Below are 20,987 nucleotides of genomic sequence, written 5' to 3'. Positions count from 1 at the left end.
TTTGATGCTGGTGTTTTAACAGCAAACATACGACATTTGAGTTACTATATCCTCGTGCTTTGTGTTGCTACTCATAAATTTGAGCCCGACGACTTCAATTTGAGAATTTGTTGATGAATTGGAAATGTTATTTATTTTAAGACTATTCGATGACTTGCAAATTCACTCTTTACCTATATTAGTGCGACTTAATTCAGTTGTATTTTATTCCTGCACATCATGATGACGCAACAGAGAATTGAGAATACTTTTTTTTTTTGCGAGGTAGAGAATTGAGAATACAGATGCACGGCAGTGTTGACATGCTGTTGACACCTAAACTTCGCACAGGTCAAATTTGCTGGACAATCTGGGCAAACCGGTCAGGTCTGACATATAAACCGGTCAGACTGGTCTGGATAAAATTATTAAATTGCCAATTGGACTCCACCATTGCGTAGATATCATCAAGATGATCGAAATTCGTATATGGAACATCCAATTTGGAGTACGGATGAGGAAGTTATGCCTCTTTAAAGATCTGCACTTGAGTCTGACCGGTCAGATCAGTCCAGGGGCAGTCATACCGATTGGTGGACCGGTCAGACCGGTCTAAACATACCAATCCAAGTTAGAAGTTGTATTTTGATATGGGATATGTAAGGGTTTCTACTTCTAATAGGTACGGACCTTCCCACCCTATAAATATAAAGGGTTATGGCCGATTGAGACACACCCAATCGAACAAATCAACTATGCATCTATAAATATTTGAGTCACACCAAATCGAACAAATCAATTATGCATCTATAAATATAAGCGTGTTGGTTATTCTTTGTTGGTTTGCTCGTAAATCTAGTCGTCCTCCATCACATAAGCATGGTATTTATCCCTCTCGAACGATCGGCCAAACCCTAAGAATTCGGTCTGACAGAGTTGTTGATCCGGTCTAACCGGTCTGCACAGCACCACGGTGATTCAGTTCATTTGCGACCCGTGCGTTCTAGTACATTCGGCGTGTTGACCGAATTTTGCATCAACATACTTTTTAGTGACTCCACTTGGGAAAATAATTTTGGTTACTGAAGCAGCCGAATTTTTATGCCCTAGCCCTGTGTTAATTGATTTACTATCTTGATTCGCCATCAATAGTGCAGACCGACCGCATCTATAATTGTGGTATTGCACCAGGCTATTGCATCCTACATTGCTTGTTGCTGCACATCGAAGATCAAAACAGAAGCAAAGTGTTGGTCATTGATTGCTTGGATTATCATGAATATTTGGAATTATTGATCACTAGACCAGAAGCATCAAGACCTATTATTGAGCATACATCGCGGGTTATTCATATGATCCACAGCAATATTACTACACCACGACTAAGGTACAACACACAAATGCACAATATTTTTTTTATCATTATGCTAGCACCACAAATTCCCATGTTGATGTTGCTAGATATAATGATAGTATACATATTGCTCGGCTAGTTATTATCAAGATAATGGTTTCCATGCACGGATGTGGTCGTTTGGAAGGTTCGAGTACCAGTGCTGTGCGAGGCCCTTTAGGGAGAGAATGAGGGCTTTGACCTTGCAGGCGACGCCTCCTCCAGCTGCTTCGACTGCGGCTTCGTACTGAGGAGGAATTCTCGTGGGTCGGAGTCTCCGTCGTACTACGGGAGGATGGCTGGGATGAATCTCGGTGGCCACTGGAGCTCTTCGAATTCCACGGAGAGAGAGGTGCCGGGGCCTCCGTGGTTCCGCCGATGTTGCTGCTGCATCATTCTGTACTCGCCTTCTTCATTAGAGTACACGTCTTCGTCGATGATGATGGGTCGTGGGCGAAGCCTGACGGGCTGGTGGGCGAGCGGTACGACGGGTACTAGCGAGGGGCGAGGGGCATGGTCTTGTTGTAACGTCACCATGTGCTCGCGGATTTGCTATTGCATGCATTGCAGCGAAGCTCTTCCTCTTTGAGCTTCTTAAGTTGCTCCTCCAACTCTTCGGTGGTGAGTGCCCTTTGCTTTCCCTTCGCTCTTGTTGTCATCGCTGCGGTCGATGGGTCGGCCTGGGTTGCTGCTTGCCGGGCGTTGCGCGACCGCTCCGCGAGGAATGCGTCGATTCTTTGCGTGGCTTGGATGTCTTCGGTCGCGATGCCCATGTCGAGGAGCTCGACCTCAAATTCCCTGTCAGCGAGGTCATCGACCAAGGTGTCTTCATTGTTGTCTTCGTGATTGTTGTTGCCGGCGTTGGTTGGAACGATGGCATTAGCCGCCGAAGTAGGGTCTCCGTCGGAGCGGGGGTTCCGTCGAAGCGCTCGCATTGGTCTTCTTCTTCACTGCTATGTGGTGTGTCGGAACAAACCACGGGTGGGTGCCAAAACTGTTGGTGGGGGCTACCCTTCGGAGCGAAGGGGTAGCACAACAACTCGGAGACAGGAGGTCGAAGCCTCCTTCACAGTCAGCGCCAATGAATGCGGCATGAATATTAAGGCATGCGTAATTGGTCCTTGCATTCAATGTCCCATCAACCACAGATATATGGGTATTTATAGTCAACAGTTCACCTACCCGTCGACTTAGAATCTCTGTAATGCCCCCTAACTGCTAGAATCTAGGAATATTCCATGGGCAACCTGATAACCTTATAACAATGACAACGGTAGTGGATTACAGCTGGACTAAAATCCTCTGTACAATGCTTTGCCTGTGGACCCGCTTCGCCGAACGGTCTTCTCCGTGCCTACCACCGCAGTCCCTGTTCGGCTTCTTGGCTTATCGGCGTGTTGGGAGTTGTCTGGCATCCCGCGACATTCGCCTTCATCGTTCGGCCTTCGCCACATCTGAAGGCTTTGTCCCTTCAGACCTCTTCATATGAGCTTTGTCGTCGTCTTGTCCTTACGGCATGCGCCTTTGGGTTCTCGGGGCTTCGCGCGGTCCGAAGGCATGGCCCCTTCGGACCACTCTATCTTCGCCGGCCTTAGTACCGAAGGCCTTGTAGCTTCCTCCCGTCCTCTGGTTGGTCGTCTTCGGCAACGACCGAAGGTGGCATCCCCAACATCATCCTCTCCTCTTTCTCTCTCCACCTTTCCTCCCCTACCTCCCTCTCTCTCTCCCCACAACTTCGCCGCCTCCCTCTCTGCTTGCTGGCGGAGGGCCGCAGTAGATCAACCCCACCCACCCCCTCCACCTGCCGCCCCCGCCGCCGCCCACCACCGCTGTTGCCGCCCCTCCTCCAGCGGCACAGCGTGGCAGAGGAGCGGCGTGCGGCAGCCAGGACGCGTAGAAGGCGCGCGCAGGGGAGGCATAGGCGCGAGCACAGGGGAGGCAGAGGGCTCCGAGCTCTGGCGGGGTGGAGGCACTACGTGTGACGGTCGGGCCGTAGCGGAGGCGCGACATGCGGCAGCCGGACCGCGGCGGAGGGGCGCGCAGGGAATAGAGGGCCATCAAGCTCGCCACCCCCTCATGCTGCGGTGCTCATGGTGTGAGGCGAGCAGTGGAGCAGAGGCGCCCATGGGTGCCACGCCCCGCGGCCGAGCAAGCTGCCGGGGCACCACAACGAGCTGTCGCGCTGGCCGCCAATCCACCGCATCGCGCGAGCCGCCAGGCCGCCGAGGAGGAAGGTGGTTGGCGGCACTGTGGGGAGGGAAAGAGAGCTGCTTCGGCCCCCGCCAGCAAGTAGAGAGGGAGGTGGCGGTGTTGCGGGAAGAAAGTGGAAGGTAGGGGAGGAGAAGTGAAGTGAGAAAGAGGAGAGACTGATACGTGGGGCCCGCAGGGTGACATGTGGAGCCCGCCGCCACGTCAGTGAAACCACCATGAAAACTAGCCAAGGGGGCTAATTTGTCCGGTTTCGAGAGTTGAAGGGGGTATGATGCCTGATTTTGTAGTTCGAGGGGGTATTCTAGACTTCTTGATAAATTCAAGGGGGTAAATTGGACTTATTTCATCGTATATTTAGATATTTAGTTGTATTGCAAAAGATATGCATGTATAAAATTTTAAATTACCTATAATTTAGAATGGAGGACGCAGTTTTTGGTGTAGAATTTTTTTTTACGGATATACCAATCCTTGTTTTCTGCTGATGCATTTTTTTTCTGAAATAAACCTATGCAAACCCCGTCTCGCAGCCATGGATGAACTCGTTGCCTCGTTGGTAGTGCGCCTGGCCCGGTGTCAGGGGGAGGGGGAGAGGAAAAGCCTGCGGGGCACGTGAAGAAGCACCGCAGGTCCGGCTCGACCCCGTAAACTCCGCACCTCTCACACTGACATATGGGGCCCGCAACGGCTGACCCTACCTGCCATAGACGAGCGAGAGACGACTCCCACGAGGCGAGGCGGCCGCGCAACGCAAACGCTCCTCGATGCTTCGGCTTCCTGTTTCGAAGAGAAGAGAGGGAAAAGGTGAGGTGGAGTGGAGGGACGCGAGAGCCAAGAAACCGCCGCCCGCCCGCCCGCCCGCCCGCCCACCGGCGGGTACCGTCGAGCTCCAGCCAGTGACCCCCGCCTCCCGCAGCCGGCGCCAATGTGGCAGGGTGTTCCTCGCCGGTCACGGGCCTGAGTTCGAGGGGGCGGCAGGGCGGGCCAGGGAGGGGGCGGCGCGACCGGGTGCCGCCGACTGCCTCGGTCGTCCTCAACCAGCAGGGAGGGGGTTGCGGCTGGAGGCCACGGGTGCGGCGCTCGTCGGGCTGCGTTGGAGGAAGGCGGGAGGAGCCGAGGGTTTTAGTTGATCGACCTCGCGGGAGCGTTCCTTGGCTTCGGGTGGGCTCTCTGTCTACTTGACCCCCAATCTTTCTTTCAATCTGTGAAAAAAATTGCTTTTTTTATACTGGTATCCACCAACCATGAATCTTCTTTATACTAGTTTCTGGGTGGATGTGGGTACATAATGGAGGCAGGGGGGTTGCGAGCTGTGGAGGCTGCAGAGTGGGTTGCTAATTATTGTAACCCCCGAATGGATTGCCTCCTGCTGCATCAGCGCCTAGGCTCCTACGGTCCTACTCCATGAAATGAGTTCTTCAACAGGATTGATTAGGCCATGGATGTCAACTAGCATGTGGTTTTGGTATTTTGGCCCTTTCTCTCTCACTCATGCAGTGCATATCCATCATGCCTAGGCTCTTCTGCCAGGTTGCTCGCACCATTAGCCTTTTCATAGCTTATTTTACTGCTGCTGCTTGTGGTTTGGGTAGGCTCACGAACTTCTAGCCTCTTTAATTCACTACTACAGTCAGGCAGATGAATACGAAAGATGCTGCTGCAATGATAATTAGTTGAAGTCAATTTTCTCTCCCTCCTCTGTAACAACGCCTGCTGTATATGCCTCTGATGATCTTCATTCACTGAGCTGTCAATTTAATCTCACAACTTTGGATCGTTAGTGTGTAACTCTGAATTATTAATGAAGCTTCTTTTTCCTCCTTTGTATTTGGTTTGAGGTTGCATCTGCATTGACCATTATATTCAGGGGCAATGAGGATGGTAAGTAATAAACTACTAGTCTACTAATCATCATTTTTGTCTATATGTTCTGCCATTTCTCAATCATGCGTGCATGCCTTCTGTTTGTGTATGCCGTTGATCTTGTGGTCTCCTTACAGGCTGCCTGCCCTGCATTGTCAACGACATGCTGCAGCAGTTTGCTGTTACTTTGATAGAGCTAGCAGGAAGCATGTTGTCAAAAATATCGGAGGTTACCAGATCTCTGATCAGTAATCCTGTTTGTCTCATTGCATTCATTATCTTTCTGTGGGGGTAGCAGAAGATTGAATGCATGTCTGTCCAATACATCCCTTCATATAAATTTGATTGGAATGTGATTTGCATTGATGCGCGGATGAAAGATCATGGAAAAAAAATTGAACAACTGGGGAATGCAACGTAGCTTTGCATTCTAGGAGGGTGCCACTGAGATAAAGCCCGATGGCAAGTAAGCCGGCCCCATGGCTTACTGCTAGCTCAACTTGCATACAGCAAGGGGTGAGCAAGCATTATAGCTCACCATATGCCATGGGGACACGAACACTCATATTTGAGATGACAAGGAGGCCCAGCTCCAGCATTAGGAGGCACTGTACAATTCCAAGGGATGTTGCCCAACCCCTGCCTTTTCTGTAGGACGGGCAAACTGTCATCTTGCACTTTGGGTGACCACCCGGTTGATGATTGTGTTCTAACTTCTAAGTAACACTATATGCTCGTGCAATTTCTTGGTAGCTACATAGCAAAATCGTTTTCTTTTTGTAATGTGTCATACTATTACAAGTGGTTTAGTTAGACATAGGATCTGTTTGAAAACTTATTATTCCTTTCATTAATATAACCTGTGACCATAACATAGTTACCGAATTACTTTGAAGATATGATGTATTTTTCAATTACTTTGAAGATATGATGTCTTTTTCAGTAACTTATTTATTGCTTATGTTCAGGATTTGGTACTGCTAATAAATGGATCCTTCTCAAGCTCTATCAGTTGGTGGATTAACTCAACTTGAGGTGATGTTTAATCTTAATTTCATGGTTATTGGTGGATATCATTCTTATTTACTAATTTAATCACGCAGTTACTGTAACTTCTATTATAATAGTAAATATCTGATTTTATGCTTCCAAATTAGTAACTAAGTAAAAGTCATATATGTATTAATTATGATTGAAATGTTTTCGATTAGGTAATTGGACAAAGATCTATAATGATTTTTGATCCTACACCCTTGCCAATGAGTGAGCCATCAAAACTGTTTTACTACCGTGGAGCTGTTAGATCGGGGAATTTGGATAATCAATTGAGGGCTTGCAATGCAACCATTTTCAAACTTAATGAAGAAGAGCATGCTCCTGAATTGTATGCTAATCTTACTCAAGTTGATCATCCATGTGTGATAAAAGCTCTAGGATTTGCTAATAGAGTTGAGGAGGACATCAACTGTTCATATTTGGCACTTACTCCATTTAATACAACATTCGATGCTTACACTAAAAAAGACACTGGAGCTGATCAAAATGGAAGATTAACCGAGGATTTCATTACCTTGATCAAGTATGGTTTCTCTTTACTGTCACCTTTTTAAAGTTGGTTCATTTTATTTCGGGGATATTAGCTACTTTAATAGATGATTTGTTTGGTCATCAAAGTAAAGTAGGAAGGGTATACATGTTTTAATTGATTTATCTCTCTCAAGCCTAAAATTTATATTTGGAAGAAGTCTAGGTTTGACCATCGAACAACTTTTGGAGTCCAATTTTGGCCACCGAACTTGAAAACCAGATACCTTTGACCATCGAGCTGCAGAGGCAAGTTTGTCCGATTTTCATAGTTTGATGGTCAAAGATATCTGGTTTTGAGTTCGATGGCAAAAGACTCCGATGATAATGGACTACTTCTTTTATATTCAAATGGTAGCAATATATGAGGGGCTAATCTTGGTCTTTCTCGAGTTGCATGCTTAAATATACTAATGTAAAAAGAGTACCATTGAATAATATGTTTACTTTTTTTTGCTAGTGATATCATCGATGGTTTAGAAGAATTACACAGTTTGGGATACTACTGTCCAGATCTTAAATGTAATTGTGTTGCGGTTATTAGGCAGTCTGGCTCGATAAGTGCGAAAATATGGAAGTTTGATAGATGCGATCCAGGTAAAAATTATTTACAGAGTTGGTAAGAGTTGACCAAAGTTGAATTTTAGTTCCAATATTGATCTTTTGTGTAATTATTTTTTTGGCACAAGGAATGGAAGAGGAGCAAAAGAATGGTGATTGGTTGAGGCTTGGGCAACTGATTAATTCAGTATCAGCCAATAAGGAGGTGTTGAATCTTGTGAGGAAGATAGGAAATGGCAGGCTAAAAGGGCAAGTATAAGTTGGTGTATACATAGTTTGTGCTACCCGCCATTTACATTGATTGTTATATAAATGCATGATACTTGTCTACTGGTAAAATGTAAAATTTGATCAAGAAACTTGTAATTAACCTTCAAGTCATCTGACAGTGACATTTGAGTTCCTCCCTATAATTTTTTCATGTTATGTGAGAAAACTCCTATAAGTATATTGTTTGAAGCCTTCCCACATCATGAAACTGGAAGATATGATGCCACTATATACTGAATTAGACAGAAACCATGGTTCCCATGGTCTAATGGTGCTCATTTGCCCCACTGTATTGATTTTAAAGTGTCAATCAAGCCAGCATACTATACAGGAATAGTACTCGGTCCTGGTGAGCATGAGCAGTGTCAATGTGTCATGTCATCTAATTTGGTAGGTAGATTGAAGGTATAAACGACAGGGGTCATTTCAAAATATGGTGTACTTTTTGGGGGGGGGGGGGGTATTTCTCAAAATGATTTGTGTATCTGTTATTCTCTTTACATATGATTTTTCTTTTGGTCTTTTCTGCAGAAAATCCATTATGAAGGAGACTGCATTATTGACTGTGAGGAAAAAGTTTGACAATGTTCTCGCTTTCTACCTCCATATATCTGTACATTGTCAGAAAAAGCCAAATCAAAGTCAACAAGAATGACAATGACTTGAATGTATCTAAGCTATGTGCAGCTAATCTGGAGGATGATTTGGATAGGAGATTGCATTGGACAACGCCTGGATGGACGCAAGGGCTAGGACGTGGTGTACCAATTTCAACAAAAACATTAAGAGGATTTGTAAATCAGATAAGGATTTTTATTGAGCATGAGATTTTTTATATTCCTGAGGAGGTATTATTTGAAATATAACCATAGCCCCACAGCTTGGCTCAATTCTTTCTATGCACGTAACAATGTTTATGCTTTGCCACATGCTTAGATATTTTGTTGTCATTTCATAGATGACCCGCAGTTTGACTTTCAAAGAGCTATCGGACGGCAAGAAAAAGCAGGATCTCGAGCATCAGCTTCAAGGTGAATGTTGTGGAAAGATATTTCGAGCTGTGCAGAAGCTTGTGGCAGAATTGAAACTAGAATACTGAATATTGCCAAGGTAAGCTATCTTCAATCTTGTCTTATTCTCTGTTGTATGTCACCAGTAAAGAGTCAAACCTATTTTTATCTGCTCCGGAGTAAACATAAATAAGTGAGACTCTCAAAATTAACAAATTTAGTACATATGATGATGTGTGAAAACAGGATGAATTCCCAGGGTGCATGATTCATGCTTAGGACAATCTAGTGTGATAGAACCTATAGTTGAAAAGCTTCTCGTCTGCCAATTGTTGCATGCATGCACTGAGTAAACAATCTACAAGGCAGTTACATGACTTATACAAGACAAATACAGCTATATACATCTAATACATAGTCAGGAGAAAACTGCAAAGGAGACATTTCCTCCTTATGTTCATTGGGATTTTGATAGGGAATAGAAGTTTAGATGGATTCACAACAAAGGAAAACGAATTTAGATGGGAATTTTGTTGGGTCTCTTCCGAAGGAGCTTTTGGTGGGATATGCTTTGGAATCAGTCTTCTTACTGTTTGCATGTTCATGTGAGTGTTGAAATCTGGATATAATTCTATAAGGAAGATGGCTTCAAGTGACGGGCAGTTTGTCGGCCAATGAAACAAAAAGAGAATAATTCTTTTTCGTGGAATGAAGTGCTCTAGATCCAGCTCAAAACTTCTTCGTGAAGGCTTTCTTGTTATTTTGGACAATTTTAAAATGACGAAACAAGCTCTTTACAATTATAATGCTAATACATTGGGCAAGGGTTCCATCTTCCATGTCCAATGAACTCTAATCATATATTGTGTAAGACTAATAATGTTGAAGTACACATAGAAGCAGGATCACAAGTTCCCAGTTTTAGATTGCCGTGTGTTGTGCTAATTTTCTACATGTTTGCGTTGTTTGTGACTCAGACTTATGTTGGAGAACTGGAGGAAAGAGGTTCACAGGATGATTTTTGGCTCTGATCCCTAAGCCGGCAGCTGATGTGATTGAAACATGATTTTAATCTTTTTTGTTGCTTTCTATTCAAGTTAGACCTTTTGTTTTGTTTTTGCAAACAAGTAAGAGCATTGCGAGCTTTATTGTGTTTTGATATTTTGATCATATATAGGATAGGTTATTGAACCTTTAGTATCTGCTCTTAGAAGTGATCAAAGGAGGCATTTCCCTTGCTATCTGTTCGTGATTCAGCAGAGGCCATGTAAAATTGCACAATCACTGGGATTTACGGACATCTTATGTTTTGTTGATGGATTATGGTTTTTGGGTGGTATCCTGGTTCGCTCCTTTTTTTTTTTTGGGATTAGCTTGGTGTCCTCAGCTTCCTCTCTTGCAGGTTGTGTGTAGATAACTAGGCAGGTTGACGCGTGATGCGCGTCTATTCGAAAGATATTAACTTGAAAAAAATGATGAAACATAAATTTATATTTTGTTGTATTCAATCCAATATTAAATTTAGATATTTTATGCTATCATAATGGTCATCTAAGCACAGTATAACTTTTTTTCTTAGAAATCCGTTGACTTTTAGGTGTGTGAGTAAAAATAGCCGACAGACTAACGTATAAAATTAGTGATGAAAGAATAATTCGATTCTATTTTTTGAATTTATGTACGGTAAACAAACTATAAAAAGTATTAGAGGTATCATAGATGAACGTGGTGTACAAAGTTATTATTTTTATATATAGGAAAAGATAAATTTATTTTATATTTTCTATACGAAATCATCATCGATGATTTTTTTTAAATGATAGAGGCACCTAATAGTACCGTGTGTCCATTAAGTGGGCCACACTAAATATGCATGGGTCCCAAATGGTGTGGGCCTCCAAAGTGTGGGTCCCACTAGATGTGTGTGGGTCCCACCTAACATTGCGCGGGTCCCATGTGGGTCCCACATGAATAGCACACGGGTCCCATATGGGGCCCACCTAAACAGCACATGGGTCCCACGTGGGGCCTCAATTCATTTGGGAGCTCCAATTCTTGGAGCTTTTAGATATAGTATAGTATAGACTAGTGCGCCCAATTTTTTTAGGTTTGGTTCACTTTTTATTATTCCTTTTGTCCGTCGCTCATAACCTAGTTGTTTGACTAAACCTTGATGGTGTTTTCCTTTTGCACCCGTTCGGTAGAATGGGTTGCCCTTGAATTTCTGTGATTTAGTTCAAATTTGGAGTTATAAGGACTAGGGTACCCTGCGTATCCAATAGTTGTTCTGTGCATCTGTTTTCGGTTCGGGTTTTTGTATGTGATCGTATGGCTCTTGCTTTGACCTTTTTTTTCTTGATGAAATCTTGCTTTGGCCTTCGTAGTGATCAGGTGCAACACACCTCTCTTTCTCTACTACTAATAAACACTTGGTGGTTTTTAGTCCGCCATATAGGGTTTGATTTTTAGTCCCATTCTCTTTTGGCTTTTGGGGAGACCTAAGAGTGGGAGCTTAAAAATACTTATTATGATTTGCCCACTAAGTTCCCAGTCCCTCTCCACTAAAACTTCCATTCTCTTTCCACTAAACTTCCATTCCCAAGAGATTTTTAAACTCTCAAGTCTAAGGTTCGGTTTGGTTTGGTTTACGGGCTTATTCTAGCTTGTCTAGCATGTAGAGCCAGTCCAAGTCTGAAGAGGCCTACGGCTTGTTCGGCTGGCTGGATGGCTGGCTGATTTCGCGTGAGAGGAAAATACTGTTGGCTGGCTGGTGGCTGGGCTGATTTTGCGTGAGAGAAAAATACTGTTGTGGCTGGCTGAATCCGGCTGAATCCGCCAGCCGAACAAGGCTAGTTTTAGTTGGTTGGTTTGGCTAAACCTGCTCATGTATTTGTATGTTTTGATTGGAAGTATTATTGCCTTCTGTGAAATCAACTCCTCTTCCCTAAGGTGCGCTTACAACCCCTGCCGGCTCGTCTCCGCTCTCTTCCCCGCCCAATTTTCCAACGACGCTGATGAAATCATGACTCTAATCCCAAGCTCCAACAGTCGACACCGCCCTCCTAGCTTTTGACAAAGTCGTCATCCTCCTCAATGCTCCTCCAGCTTTGACCTCTGCCACCAATCTTGCTAATTCCCTCGGTGCCATAAAAATTCTAGCCTATTTCTTCGCTGCCATAAAAATTTAGAAATTTCTTTGAGTGCCATAGAAATTTTGATTTATACCTTTAGTGTCATTATGTCCCCTTTTCCATCCATCTGCTGTTAACTAAGGTGTGCAAAGATGAAATTACCCCTGGCCCGCTCGATTACTCTCTCCCCACTCAGTTACTCCGTATCCGCGGACCCAAACGCCTACTCCCTGACCATGAACACAGCCGCAGGCGCGGCAACCACCTTCCCCTTTGTCTTCTCCTTCCACCGCCCATGCCTCCGTCCGTGCCCGCGCTGTGTTGTGGCCGTCCTCCCAGCCCGCATAGCCGGCTCCTCCTCGTCCTAGGAGGAGCACGAGGAGGCGTGGTGGCTCCTCGAGGAGCAGCGGTGGTTGCACGAGGAGTCCCGCTAGCGCGCCGAGTGTGAGGCCCCGCTCGCTGAGGTCGCCGCGCTGCGGCTTCGCCTCTACGTCGACGGCTCGCTGAGGTCGCCGCGCTGCGGCTCCGCCTCTACGTCGACGTCGTGGCCTCACCTGCGCCCCAGGTGGTCGTGGTCGAGAAGGCGGCAGCCAAGGCCGAGGTGGGGAGCGGCGCCAACGCCGGCATGAGTAGGAGGACACTGAGGACAGGAGCTGAGGGCGAGGACATGTGGCACCCAGTGCGAGGGTTGGGGGACAGTCCGCGTGGAAGCGCCGGAGCTTGGTAGAGTCCACATGGGAGGGAGAGTGGAGGGGAGGAGAGAGCAGATATGTGGGGTCAGGGGTAAATCCAACTTTGCGCACCTTGGTTAATAGCAAATGGATGGAAAAGGGAGGGAATGTGTTGACAACTAAAATTGGCATTCGACAATACCAACCGGTCTGACCGGTACGCCCTAGCGGTCTGACCGGTCAGACGCTGTAGTCCGTCCGGCAGCAGCCGACCGGTCTGACCGGTAGGGTTGACCGGTCTGACCGGTCCAAGTGGAATCCGAGTACAACTAGGGATTTTAATAGATTTAGATCTTGTAATAGGATTTCTTGCGGGATAAGTCCACCCCACCCTATAAATATAAAGGGTCACGGCCGATTAGGTATCCAATCGATCAAATCAATACAACTTTTATCTTTTTATTTTTCTCTTGTCCTAGCTTTTCCAATCTACTATTTGCTGTTCCTCCGTCGCCTCTACGTCGATTGAGGGCGTTCTAGGTGGCCTGCCGACCCTAGAACAACCCTACGTGCGCCTGCTCCGACGGGTCTTCCCGGGCTAACGTTCGTAGGCTTCGTCACCGTTCTGCCGGCGGCGACCGGTCTGACCGCTCCAAGGGACCGGTCTGACCGGTCTACGCAGGAGGCGCTGCAGCGAGCTGCCTCTTCGCGCCGCACGTTCGAGTGCGTTCGTATGTTGATCCTGAAAGGCGTCAACATATTTTTGGCGACTCCGCTGGGGAAAAGAATCAATCGGCTGCCATGGCCGGTAAAATTCCTAAACCTAGTGATGTTGATGCCGCCAACATCCATAGGCCGACTGTTCAGCAACTTTTGGCCGAACAACAGAAGCCTCTTGATGACATCCAGAAGAAGATCAGAGAGGAGAAGGAGAAGGAGATCCAGAAGCTGGAGGAAGAAGCCATGAAGCAGTACATATCACACTTCTCCATCGACCGACAAGGGAAGGTCACGGCGGATGCCGGCTTCGATGCTTCACAATTTGAGGTAAAATTCGATGAGAGCGAACAGCCCGTTCTTAATTCTGAAATAGCTAATGCTATAGATGATGCTGTTTCTTCTCATGTGAATAATAAGTTGGAATTTATTGGTCAAAATATGCATGATATGTTTGATGATCGCTTTAGCCGAATTGAAATACATCTTGGTATGAAGTCTGTCGGTAATAATGCATCTACATCTAATACCGATAAGGCAATTCGTGGTTCGGCAATTCTAATTAATAATGCTATTGTGACTAATTCGGCTAATCAGCAAAGCCGAATTAATTATAATGCATCACCTCATACCAATGTGCCATATAGGGCAGCAAGTTCGTTGCGACATTCCACACCGCCGAACTTTGCTCAACTTGGTAGTACACCGATCACAAATCGGCTTAACGCCGATGATGTTGGATCAGGTAGTATCAAAGAGGAGGTGATTAAGATATTTCGGCAAACTTTTGATATAGAGCCTAAAGCCAAATGCCGATCTTATCAAAGGCCATACCCTGAGAATTATGATTATGTTGCATATCCTCAAGGGTTTAAAATTCCTGAATTTGTTAAATTCACTGGTGATGATAGTAGAACTACATTGGAGCATATAGGTCAATTTATTATACAATGTGGCGAAGCTAGCACTAATAATATTTACAAATTGAGGTTATTTCCTTTATCTCTATCGGGTGCTGCATTTACATGGTTTATTTCATTGCCACCCAATTCAGTTTTCACTTTTGCTGATTTAGAACAGAAGTTTCATGATTATTTCTTTAGTGGTGAAACTGAATTGAAATTGTCACATCTCACATCGGTTAAGCAAAAGATACATGAAGGTGTTTCTGAGTATATTAGAAGATTTAGAGATACTAGAAACCGATGTTATAGTTTGACAATTTCTGATAGAGATTTAGCTGATCTAGCTTTTGCTGGTTTACTTGATTTTCATAAAGCAAAGCTAGAGGGGCAAGAATTTCTAGATGTTAGTCAAGTCTTACAAAAGGCTCTGGCTAATGAAAGCCGAGTTAAAGAAACTAGAGATTCTCAAAAGTCCAATGAAAAACCTAATCGTCCTGTTTATGTGCTCGGGTGAGATTCCAATTGTTCGGACGATGAAGATAAAGATGTTTATACCGCTGAATTTGTTTGGTCCTCTAATGATAAACCTTGCGCTTGCGGTTCTCTTAAGCCGATTCCTAAAGATCGGCAAGAAAGATTTACTTTTGATGTATCCAAATGTGAGGGGATATTTGATGAATTAAATAAGAATGGTTACATCAAGATGTCGCATGTCATACCGCCGCTTGAAGAATTAAAGCGGCGAGCTTATTGCAAATTTCATAATACTTTCTCTCATGCGACTAATGATTGTAATGTGCTTCGGAGACAGATTCAATCGGCTGTTAATGAAGGCCGAATAATTGTTCCACAAATGAAGGTGGATCAGAATCCTTTCCCTGCACACACAGATGTGCTTGAATTGAGTAATCCTAAAGTGTTAATTCGGCCAAATCAAGCCGAATCAACAAAGGGAAAAAATATAATCATTGGTGAAGAAAGGTCTGAGCCTTCGAAATCTCATCAGGAAGCTCCAGCAAAGAAGGTCCCTGAAGATTCATTGAAGAATTCAATGCTCAGGGGGCAAGAACAGAAGAAGGGCGCCAGGTCTGCTCAGACCGGTTTGACCGGTCTGGAGACCGGTCTGACCGGTCGATCTGGAAAAAATGGAAAGAATTCCAGAAACAAGAAAGAAAAAGAAAGGCCGAGTTTTAAAGAACTCTTGGCCAAATATGAGAAGAAATGAGTCGTCCAGAGGCAGAGGTAACGGCCGGACAAAGTCAAGGATACAAATCCGTCATCGTCTCGAGCAATCGAGTTTGAGCCAAGGTAATTCATTTAATGGATCGATTGCTCCATGGTATTGCTGGTATCCTTGTTATATGCCTTTGGATTATAGTAGAATGCACATGTAGTCATATTATATTCATTATCCTCCTATATATCCAAGCTTTGCTTCACAAAGACCGATTAGCGATAATCTGGTCAAAAAGAACATTGATTGCAGCAAGGAGTGTGAGAAGAACATAAAACAAGATTCAAAATATCTACAGCCGAAGTGGTGTCCTTCTGGTTTGTCTCACACCCAAAAGAGGAGGCTGCAAAGGATGCGCAAGAAAGAGTCCATGGAACAGCAAGCAGAGGTTATACCAACAAGATCGGCGACCATGAAGCAGGTATGGAAGCCCAAGCAAGTTGTTTCATCATCAACTTGAGGAAGAAGTAAGATACGGCCGATAAATTGTTATCGCCCTTAGACAATTTTGGTTCAGAAGAGTGTTCTTTGGCACGCAAGCTTTGCCAAAGAACAGGGGGGCATATGTTGACAACCAAAATTGGCATTCGACAATACCGACCGGTCTGACCGGTACGCCCTAGCGGTCTGACCGGTCAGACGCTGTAGTCCGTCCGGCAGCAGCCGACCGGTCTGACCGGTAGGGTTGACCGGTCTGACCGGTCCAAGTGGAATCCGAGTACAACTAGAGATTTTAATAGATTTAGATCTTGTAATAGGATTTCTTGCGGGATAAGTCCACCCCACCCTATAAATATAAAGGGTCACGGCCGATTAGGTATCCAATCGATCAAATCAATACAACTTTTATCTTTTTATTTTTCTCTTGCCCTAGCTTTTCCAATCTACTATTTGCTGTTCCTCCGTCGCCTCTACGTCGATTGAGGGCGTTCTAGGTGGCCTGCCGACCCTAGAACAACCCTACGTGCGCCTGCCCCGACGGGTCTTCCCGGGCTAACGTTCGTAGGCTTCGTCACCGTTCTGCCGGCGGCGACCGGTCTGACCGCTCCAAGGGACCGGTCTACGCAGGAGGCGCTGCAGCGAGCTGCCTCTTCGCGCCGCACGTTCGAGTGCGTTCGTGTGTTGATCCTGAAAGGCGTCAACAGAATGATATTGAAAGTATAAACCAAAATTGGGCATCAGGGGCTTCGGCGACCAGCCGAAGCCAAGCGTGACGCACTGAAGCTAAGCATGAAGCATGCGAAGATGGAAGTTAGTAGCGTCCCCGGACGGAGGCGAAGTCGACATTCCAAAGACCGATGGCGAAGCACCTTTCCGAAGACCGGGGCAGATTTGTTGTAATGCGGAGTGTTGGTGTACAATTATCATATGCCCCTAGAATATTCTTTGAATAGGTGTCCTAAAAAGAATATTCTTTGAATATAGCCGTTAGAGGGGTTTCTAGTGTAATTTGCCAGTGGTAGGTAAACTGACCTATATAAATATATGTGTAACTGTAACTGATGGAACATTGAATACAAAATTTATTGCATTGCTGGCTAATTTTTTATTTATATTGCTCATTAACAAAAACATACCAAACAATAGGGGCAAACCTTGGTTCCAGTGTTTCAAAGGAGACAAGGCAAGCTGGGTGTGCCCGGACGCCTAGGCGACAAGGCATAATTGTTCCTCAAGGTGAGCTGGGTCTGCCTAGATGCCTAGCGTACACTGCATGGATCTTCTTACTCGATCCACACCATTGACGAGAAAGACCCTCACTATATCTATATTTCTACTTTGTATGGGAAAATGTTGTTGGATCCATCCATCCTACAGGAAAGGCAATATTATTAAAGAAAACCGTATGTCCCGGAAGGCCTGAAAAGGGTTGAGATGATCTAATTTTTTCCAGTGTATTAACATACCTGGCTAACTGATTTTGTTATAGCCAAACCACGGAGGAAAGAAAGTGTTAATTTTCAGTATGACAAATAGTGCATTTTTTCTATACGGACAAAATAAAGAAGTACCACAAGATCGAACTTGGAGATTAACTGTAACGCAAAAAATAGTTGATGTGAATGGAATCCCCAAAGCAATCGGCGTAAGGGATTAGATCACGCCAAAAGAAAAGGAAACGTTACCTGCTTTCCACCTTCAGATCCATCAGACAATCGCTATAAGGTTCCATGCACTCCATGTCTAATGTGAGGCATCCATCTACAAATGTTACACGACAATCCCTATCATGTTCCACGCACTCTTGCTGAAGTACTTCAAGTTGTGCTGGTACTACTCCCAGCGCTATCCAAAGACATGTTATAGGTCACCGTGACTCCAATTAATCAAAATGAATCATTTCTGCAACAATTATTATAGGCGCAACGTGTCTAAAACATAATTGAAAGCAACCTTAAAGTGAATTAGAGAAGGGAGAGGGAATTACATGGGAGTTCAATTCTCCTATGTTCCCTCTTCTTGCCGGCAAGCACCAGGAGCAGAAAAGCCAACAAGCTAACCTTCTTCCTTCCAATAGCACAACTTGCTGAGTCAAAGTAATTCAAATTAGTTGCTGGTAGGGGTGGATGGTTTGGAATGACATGTTACTGTAGGAATTAAACATCACTTAGATCTTAACTAATACAGGATCTAGCACCTAATAGCTAATACATCATGAGCACAACTAAAACTTAAGTAAGGTATAGATCTAAACTAGAAATGAGCAGAGCCAGGGGTGTAGCTGATTCTCCGGTCATCTTGGTCGACGATGTAGGCGAAGTAGTTGTTCTCACTAGAGTCGGTGTAGCTGTACGTGGCGGGTAGCACCGCCCTTCTGGCTTCCACCAACACAGCCTAGGAACGGCGACGGCGAGCTGGTGGTGACCTTCAAGTGACACCTGCGCCGCCAGAGATCGGATGGCAGAAAAGGGTTTAGGGTTTACTTTTGCTAGTTTTTTCACCTCACCGCAAAAGTGCTGGGACCCCCTTTTAAAGTGGCGCTGGGTAACCTAGGGTTACAACCATGGGCTGGTTGGGCCCCGACCAGGGCGCTAAATGGCCCCTTTTTGGAGTTCTTTATCCTTCTTTTCCCGTTTTCTAATGTTCTGTATTTTCGGCGATTTGACCATAGAAAATTCCAACAGTTACCTCTATCCTATGTCGTGAATCTTGAGGCGGCAGCTTCAAATTAGCCTTCTAGTTTTGTGAACCACATAGAAACAAGGATAGTTAGTGAACAGATATTTGCAAAAGAGTGACGGCAAATAATCATGCGAAATCAGCATTAAATCAACCGAAATAATTGGACAATATCAGAACCTACAGATTCAGGGTTATAGTACCAACCCAGGTGGGTTACAAACTTAAAATGCAGCATACTTGATAAGCATACTATTGGAAGTTTAGTGAGAGTAATTGAGGAAGCTGAAGTGTTAGCAAGTTGGTTATGTAACTTGGGCTCTAGCTGTGCTGGCTGCATGGGCCTTGTGCCTTGCGTCAGTTCTAGGGGCATCAGCTGCACAGGCGCCGGCCCTAGGTGTTGAGGGGTGTGCGTGTGTTTGTTAGGCATCTTGCCTATATATATATGTAATCCATGTACTCCACCCCTAATCAATCAATCAGCTATTCGCCACATCCACTTTCATGGTATCAAGAGACCGGAATACCTTCCCGGCCTTCTTCCGCTGCCCTAGCGAGTTGCCATAGGCACCGCTAACCCTAAGCCCCCCTGCGCGCGCATCCCCTGCGCCCGCAGCCACCATGACCGGCTCTGCCCACCCCTCCGTCGCTGCTGCCGATGACGCTGAGCGTAAGCGACTGGAGGATGAGCGCGCCGCCAAGGCAGCGGCCCGTACCGCCGCCCTTTCCCGCGCCGAACAGGCCGAAGCTGAGGTCGCCGCCACTGCTGCCAACCGTGTCCGCGAAGCCCTGGCCCGGGCGGCCAAGGAGCGAGCCGCCGCTGATCCTGATGCCGACGCCGCCGACGGGTCCGATGGAGATTCCTCCATCTCTGCAGAGATTCGCCCCTCTGTCCACGATGCCATGGTGTTCCAGGAAGCCACTGCCATGTTGAATCTGCACGCCCAAGCTATTGCCGTGCAGAACATCCGCAGCCTGGTCCCCGTCATCCTCGACGTCAACGCCGGCAACTTCACTCGGTGGCGCGAATAGTTCTTACTCACCTTGGGTAAGTACTCCCTCCAGGGCCATGTACTCCGCGACGTCAGTGCCCCCGACTCGCCGGATTGGGAACGTATGGATTGCGTTGTCTGCCCCTGGCTCTATGGCACCCTCTCCGGCGACCTCCTCGACATCGTCATGCGCCGCGGCGACAGCAGCGTCACTGCTCGCGCCACCTGGCTTGCCATTGAGAGCCAGTTTCTCGGCAACAGGGAGGCGCGCGCTCTCATCCTCGACACCAAACTGCGCACCCTTGTCCAAGGGGACCTCTCCGTTGTGGACTACTGCAAGCGCCTCAAGACGACGGCGGACGACCTCGCCGATCTCGGCGAGCCCGTCACTAATCGCTCCCTCGTCCTCAATCTGATCCGAGGACTGAACGAGCGGTTCTCCTCCATCGGGTGCCATCTTCGGCGCGGGCACCCCTTCCCCTCCTTCCTGGAGGCCTGCGACGAGCTCGCCCTCGAGGAACTCACCATGGGGAACTCTCCGACGCAGTCCACCACCCTCGTCGCCGGCACAGGCGGCGGGCCGTCTTCTCGCCCCTCTGCGCCAACCTCCCAGCAACCCTCTGGACGCACCGGCTCCGCTTCGGGGGTGAAAAAGGGGCGGTCCAGCTCCACCAGCAAGGGCGGCCGCGGCAATCGCGGCAAAGGCGGCAGGAATGGCGGCAAGACTTGCGTCGCCAAGGGAGGCAGCTCCAAGATAGGCGCAAGTGCCAGCGGCTTCAGCGCGCAGGCTTCCAGCGGCTAGGGGGCGGGCGGGCGGGCCTTGGCCCACCTACTACAATCCCTGGCTCATTGAGCCCGGGCCTCGCCCCTCGGCCCAGTTCCCCCCGGCGGCCCAGTTCCCTCATGCGCCTCACCAGCAGCAGCAGGCCTTGCTGGCCCAACAGCTCGCCCTTCAGGCCCAGCAGCAGGCTTAGCAGTAGCCCCTACCGCATGCTCCTCCCACGGCGTAATACGGCGCACAGCTACAGGGGGGCCAACTCCCCTCCCTCGGTGCATCAGTCCCCCCTGGGTTTTACAACCCCATGACAGGGCTTCCAGCGACTTGGGACCAGCAGTCGCTCGCATCAGCGTTCAGCACCATGTCGCTCCAGCAGCCCCAGTCTAACAACCGGTACTTCGACACAGGTGCCACCTCTCATATGACCTCAGATACTCGCACTCTTTCACACCCAGCTTCTTCGCGATATACTTTTCCTTCTTCCATTGTTGTCAGTGATGGTTCTTTACTTCCGGTCACTGCTACTGGCGCCACTACCCTTACAGGGTCCTTGTCTCTTAATAACGTC

General features: G+C 46.7%; 2 protein-coding genes across 5 annotated transcripts; both read left to right on the top strand.

Moving 5' to 3' along the window:
- The first annotated feature begins 4,483 nt into the window (after nt 1-4,483).
- Nucleotides 4,484-10,210, top strand: LOC120686048. Of its 4 annotated transcripts, none has more exons than XM_039968207.1 (9): nt 4,484-4,744; nt 4,848-5,048; nt 6,415-6,481; nt 6,658-7,025; nt 7,491-7,627; nt 7,720-7,840; nt 8,393-8,709; nt 8,820-8,971; nt 9,849-10,210. In XM_039968207.1, exons 3-7 carry the CDS (start codon nt 6,434-6,436, stop codon nt 8,514-8,516), a joined length of 798 nt encoding a protein of 265 aa, XP_039824141.1. In that variant the 5' UTR covers nt 4,484-4,744; nt 4,848-5,048; nt 6,415-6,433; the 3' UTR covers nt 8,517-8,709; nt 8,820-8,971; nt 9,849-10,210. The 4 variants fall into 4 exon arrangements, with proteins under 4 accessions (XP_039824141.1, XP_039824140.1, XP_039824139.1 ...); XM_039968206.1 differs by having other exon boundaries at nt 4,848-5,464; XM_039968205.1 differs by lacking the exon at nt 4,848-5,048 and having other exon boundaries at nt 4,485-4,744.
- Nucleotides 10,211-19,765: 9,555 nt separating this feature from the next.
- LOC120684975 lies at nt 19,766-20,443 on the top strand. The gene has a single exon (XM_039966827.1). The coding sequence runs from the start codon at nt 19,766-19,768 to the stop codon at nt 20,441-20,443; it is 678 nt and encodes a 225-aa protein (XP_039822761.1).
- The last annotated feature ends 544 nt before the right edge of the window (nt 20,444-20,987 follow it).

Source organism: Panicum virgatum, chromosome 8N (assembly GCF_016808335.1).
Source record: "Panicum virgatum strain AP13 chromosome 8N, P.virgatum_v5, whole genome shotgun sequence".
Lineage (NCBI taxonomy): Eukaryota > Viridiplantae > Streptophyta > Magnoliopsida > Poales > Poaceae > Panicum > Panicum virgatum.
Note: the sequence above shows the minus strand (reverse complement) of the source record. Positions and strands in the feature narration are given on the sequence as shown.

Coding starts and splice junctions, on each gene's coding strand:
- LOC120684975 (XM_039966827.1), top strand. CDS start 19,766: ATGGATTGCGTTGTCTGCCCCTGGCTCTATGGCACCCTCTCCGGCGAC.
- LOC120686048 (XM_039968207.1), top strand. CDS start 6,434: ATGGATCCTTCTCAAGCTCTATCAGTTGGTGGATTAACTCAACTTGAG. Junction 6,482..6,657: donor GTGGATTAACTCAACTTGAG/GTGATGTTTAAT, acceptor GTTTTCGATTAG/GTAATTGGACAAAGATCTAT. Junction 7,841..8,392: donor GGAAATGGCAGGCTAAAAGG/GCAAGTATAAGT, acceptor TCTTTTCTGCAG/AAAATCCATTATGAAGGAGA.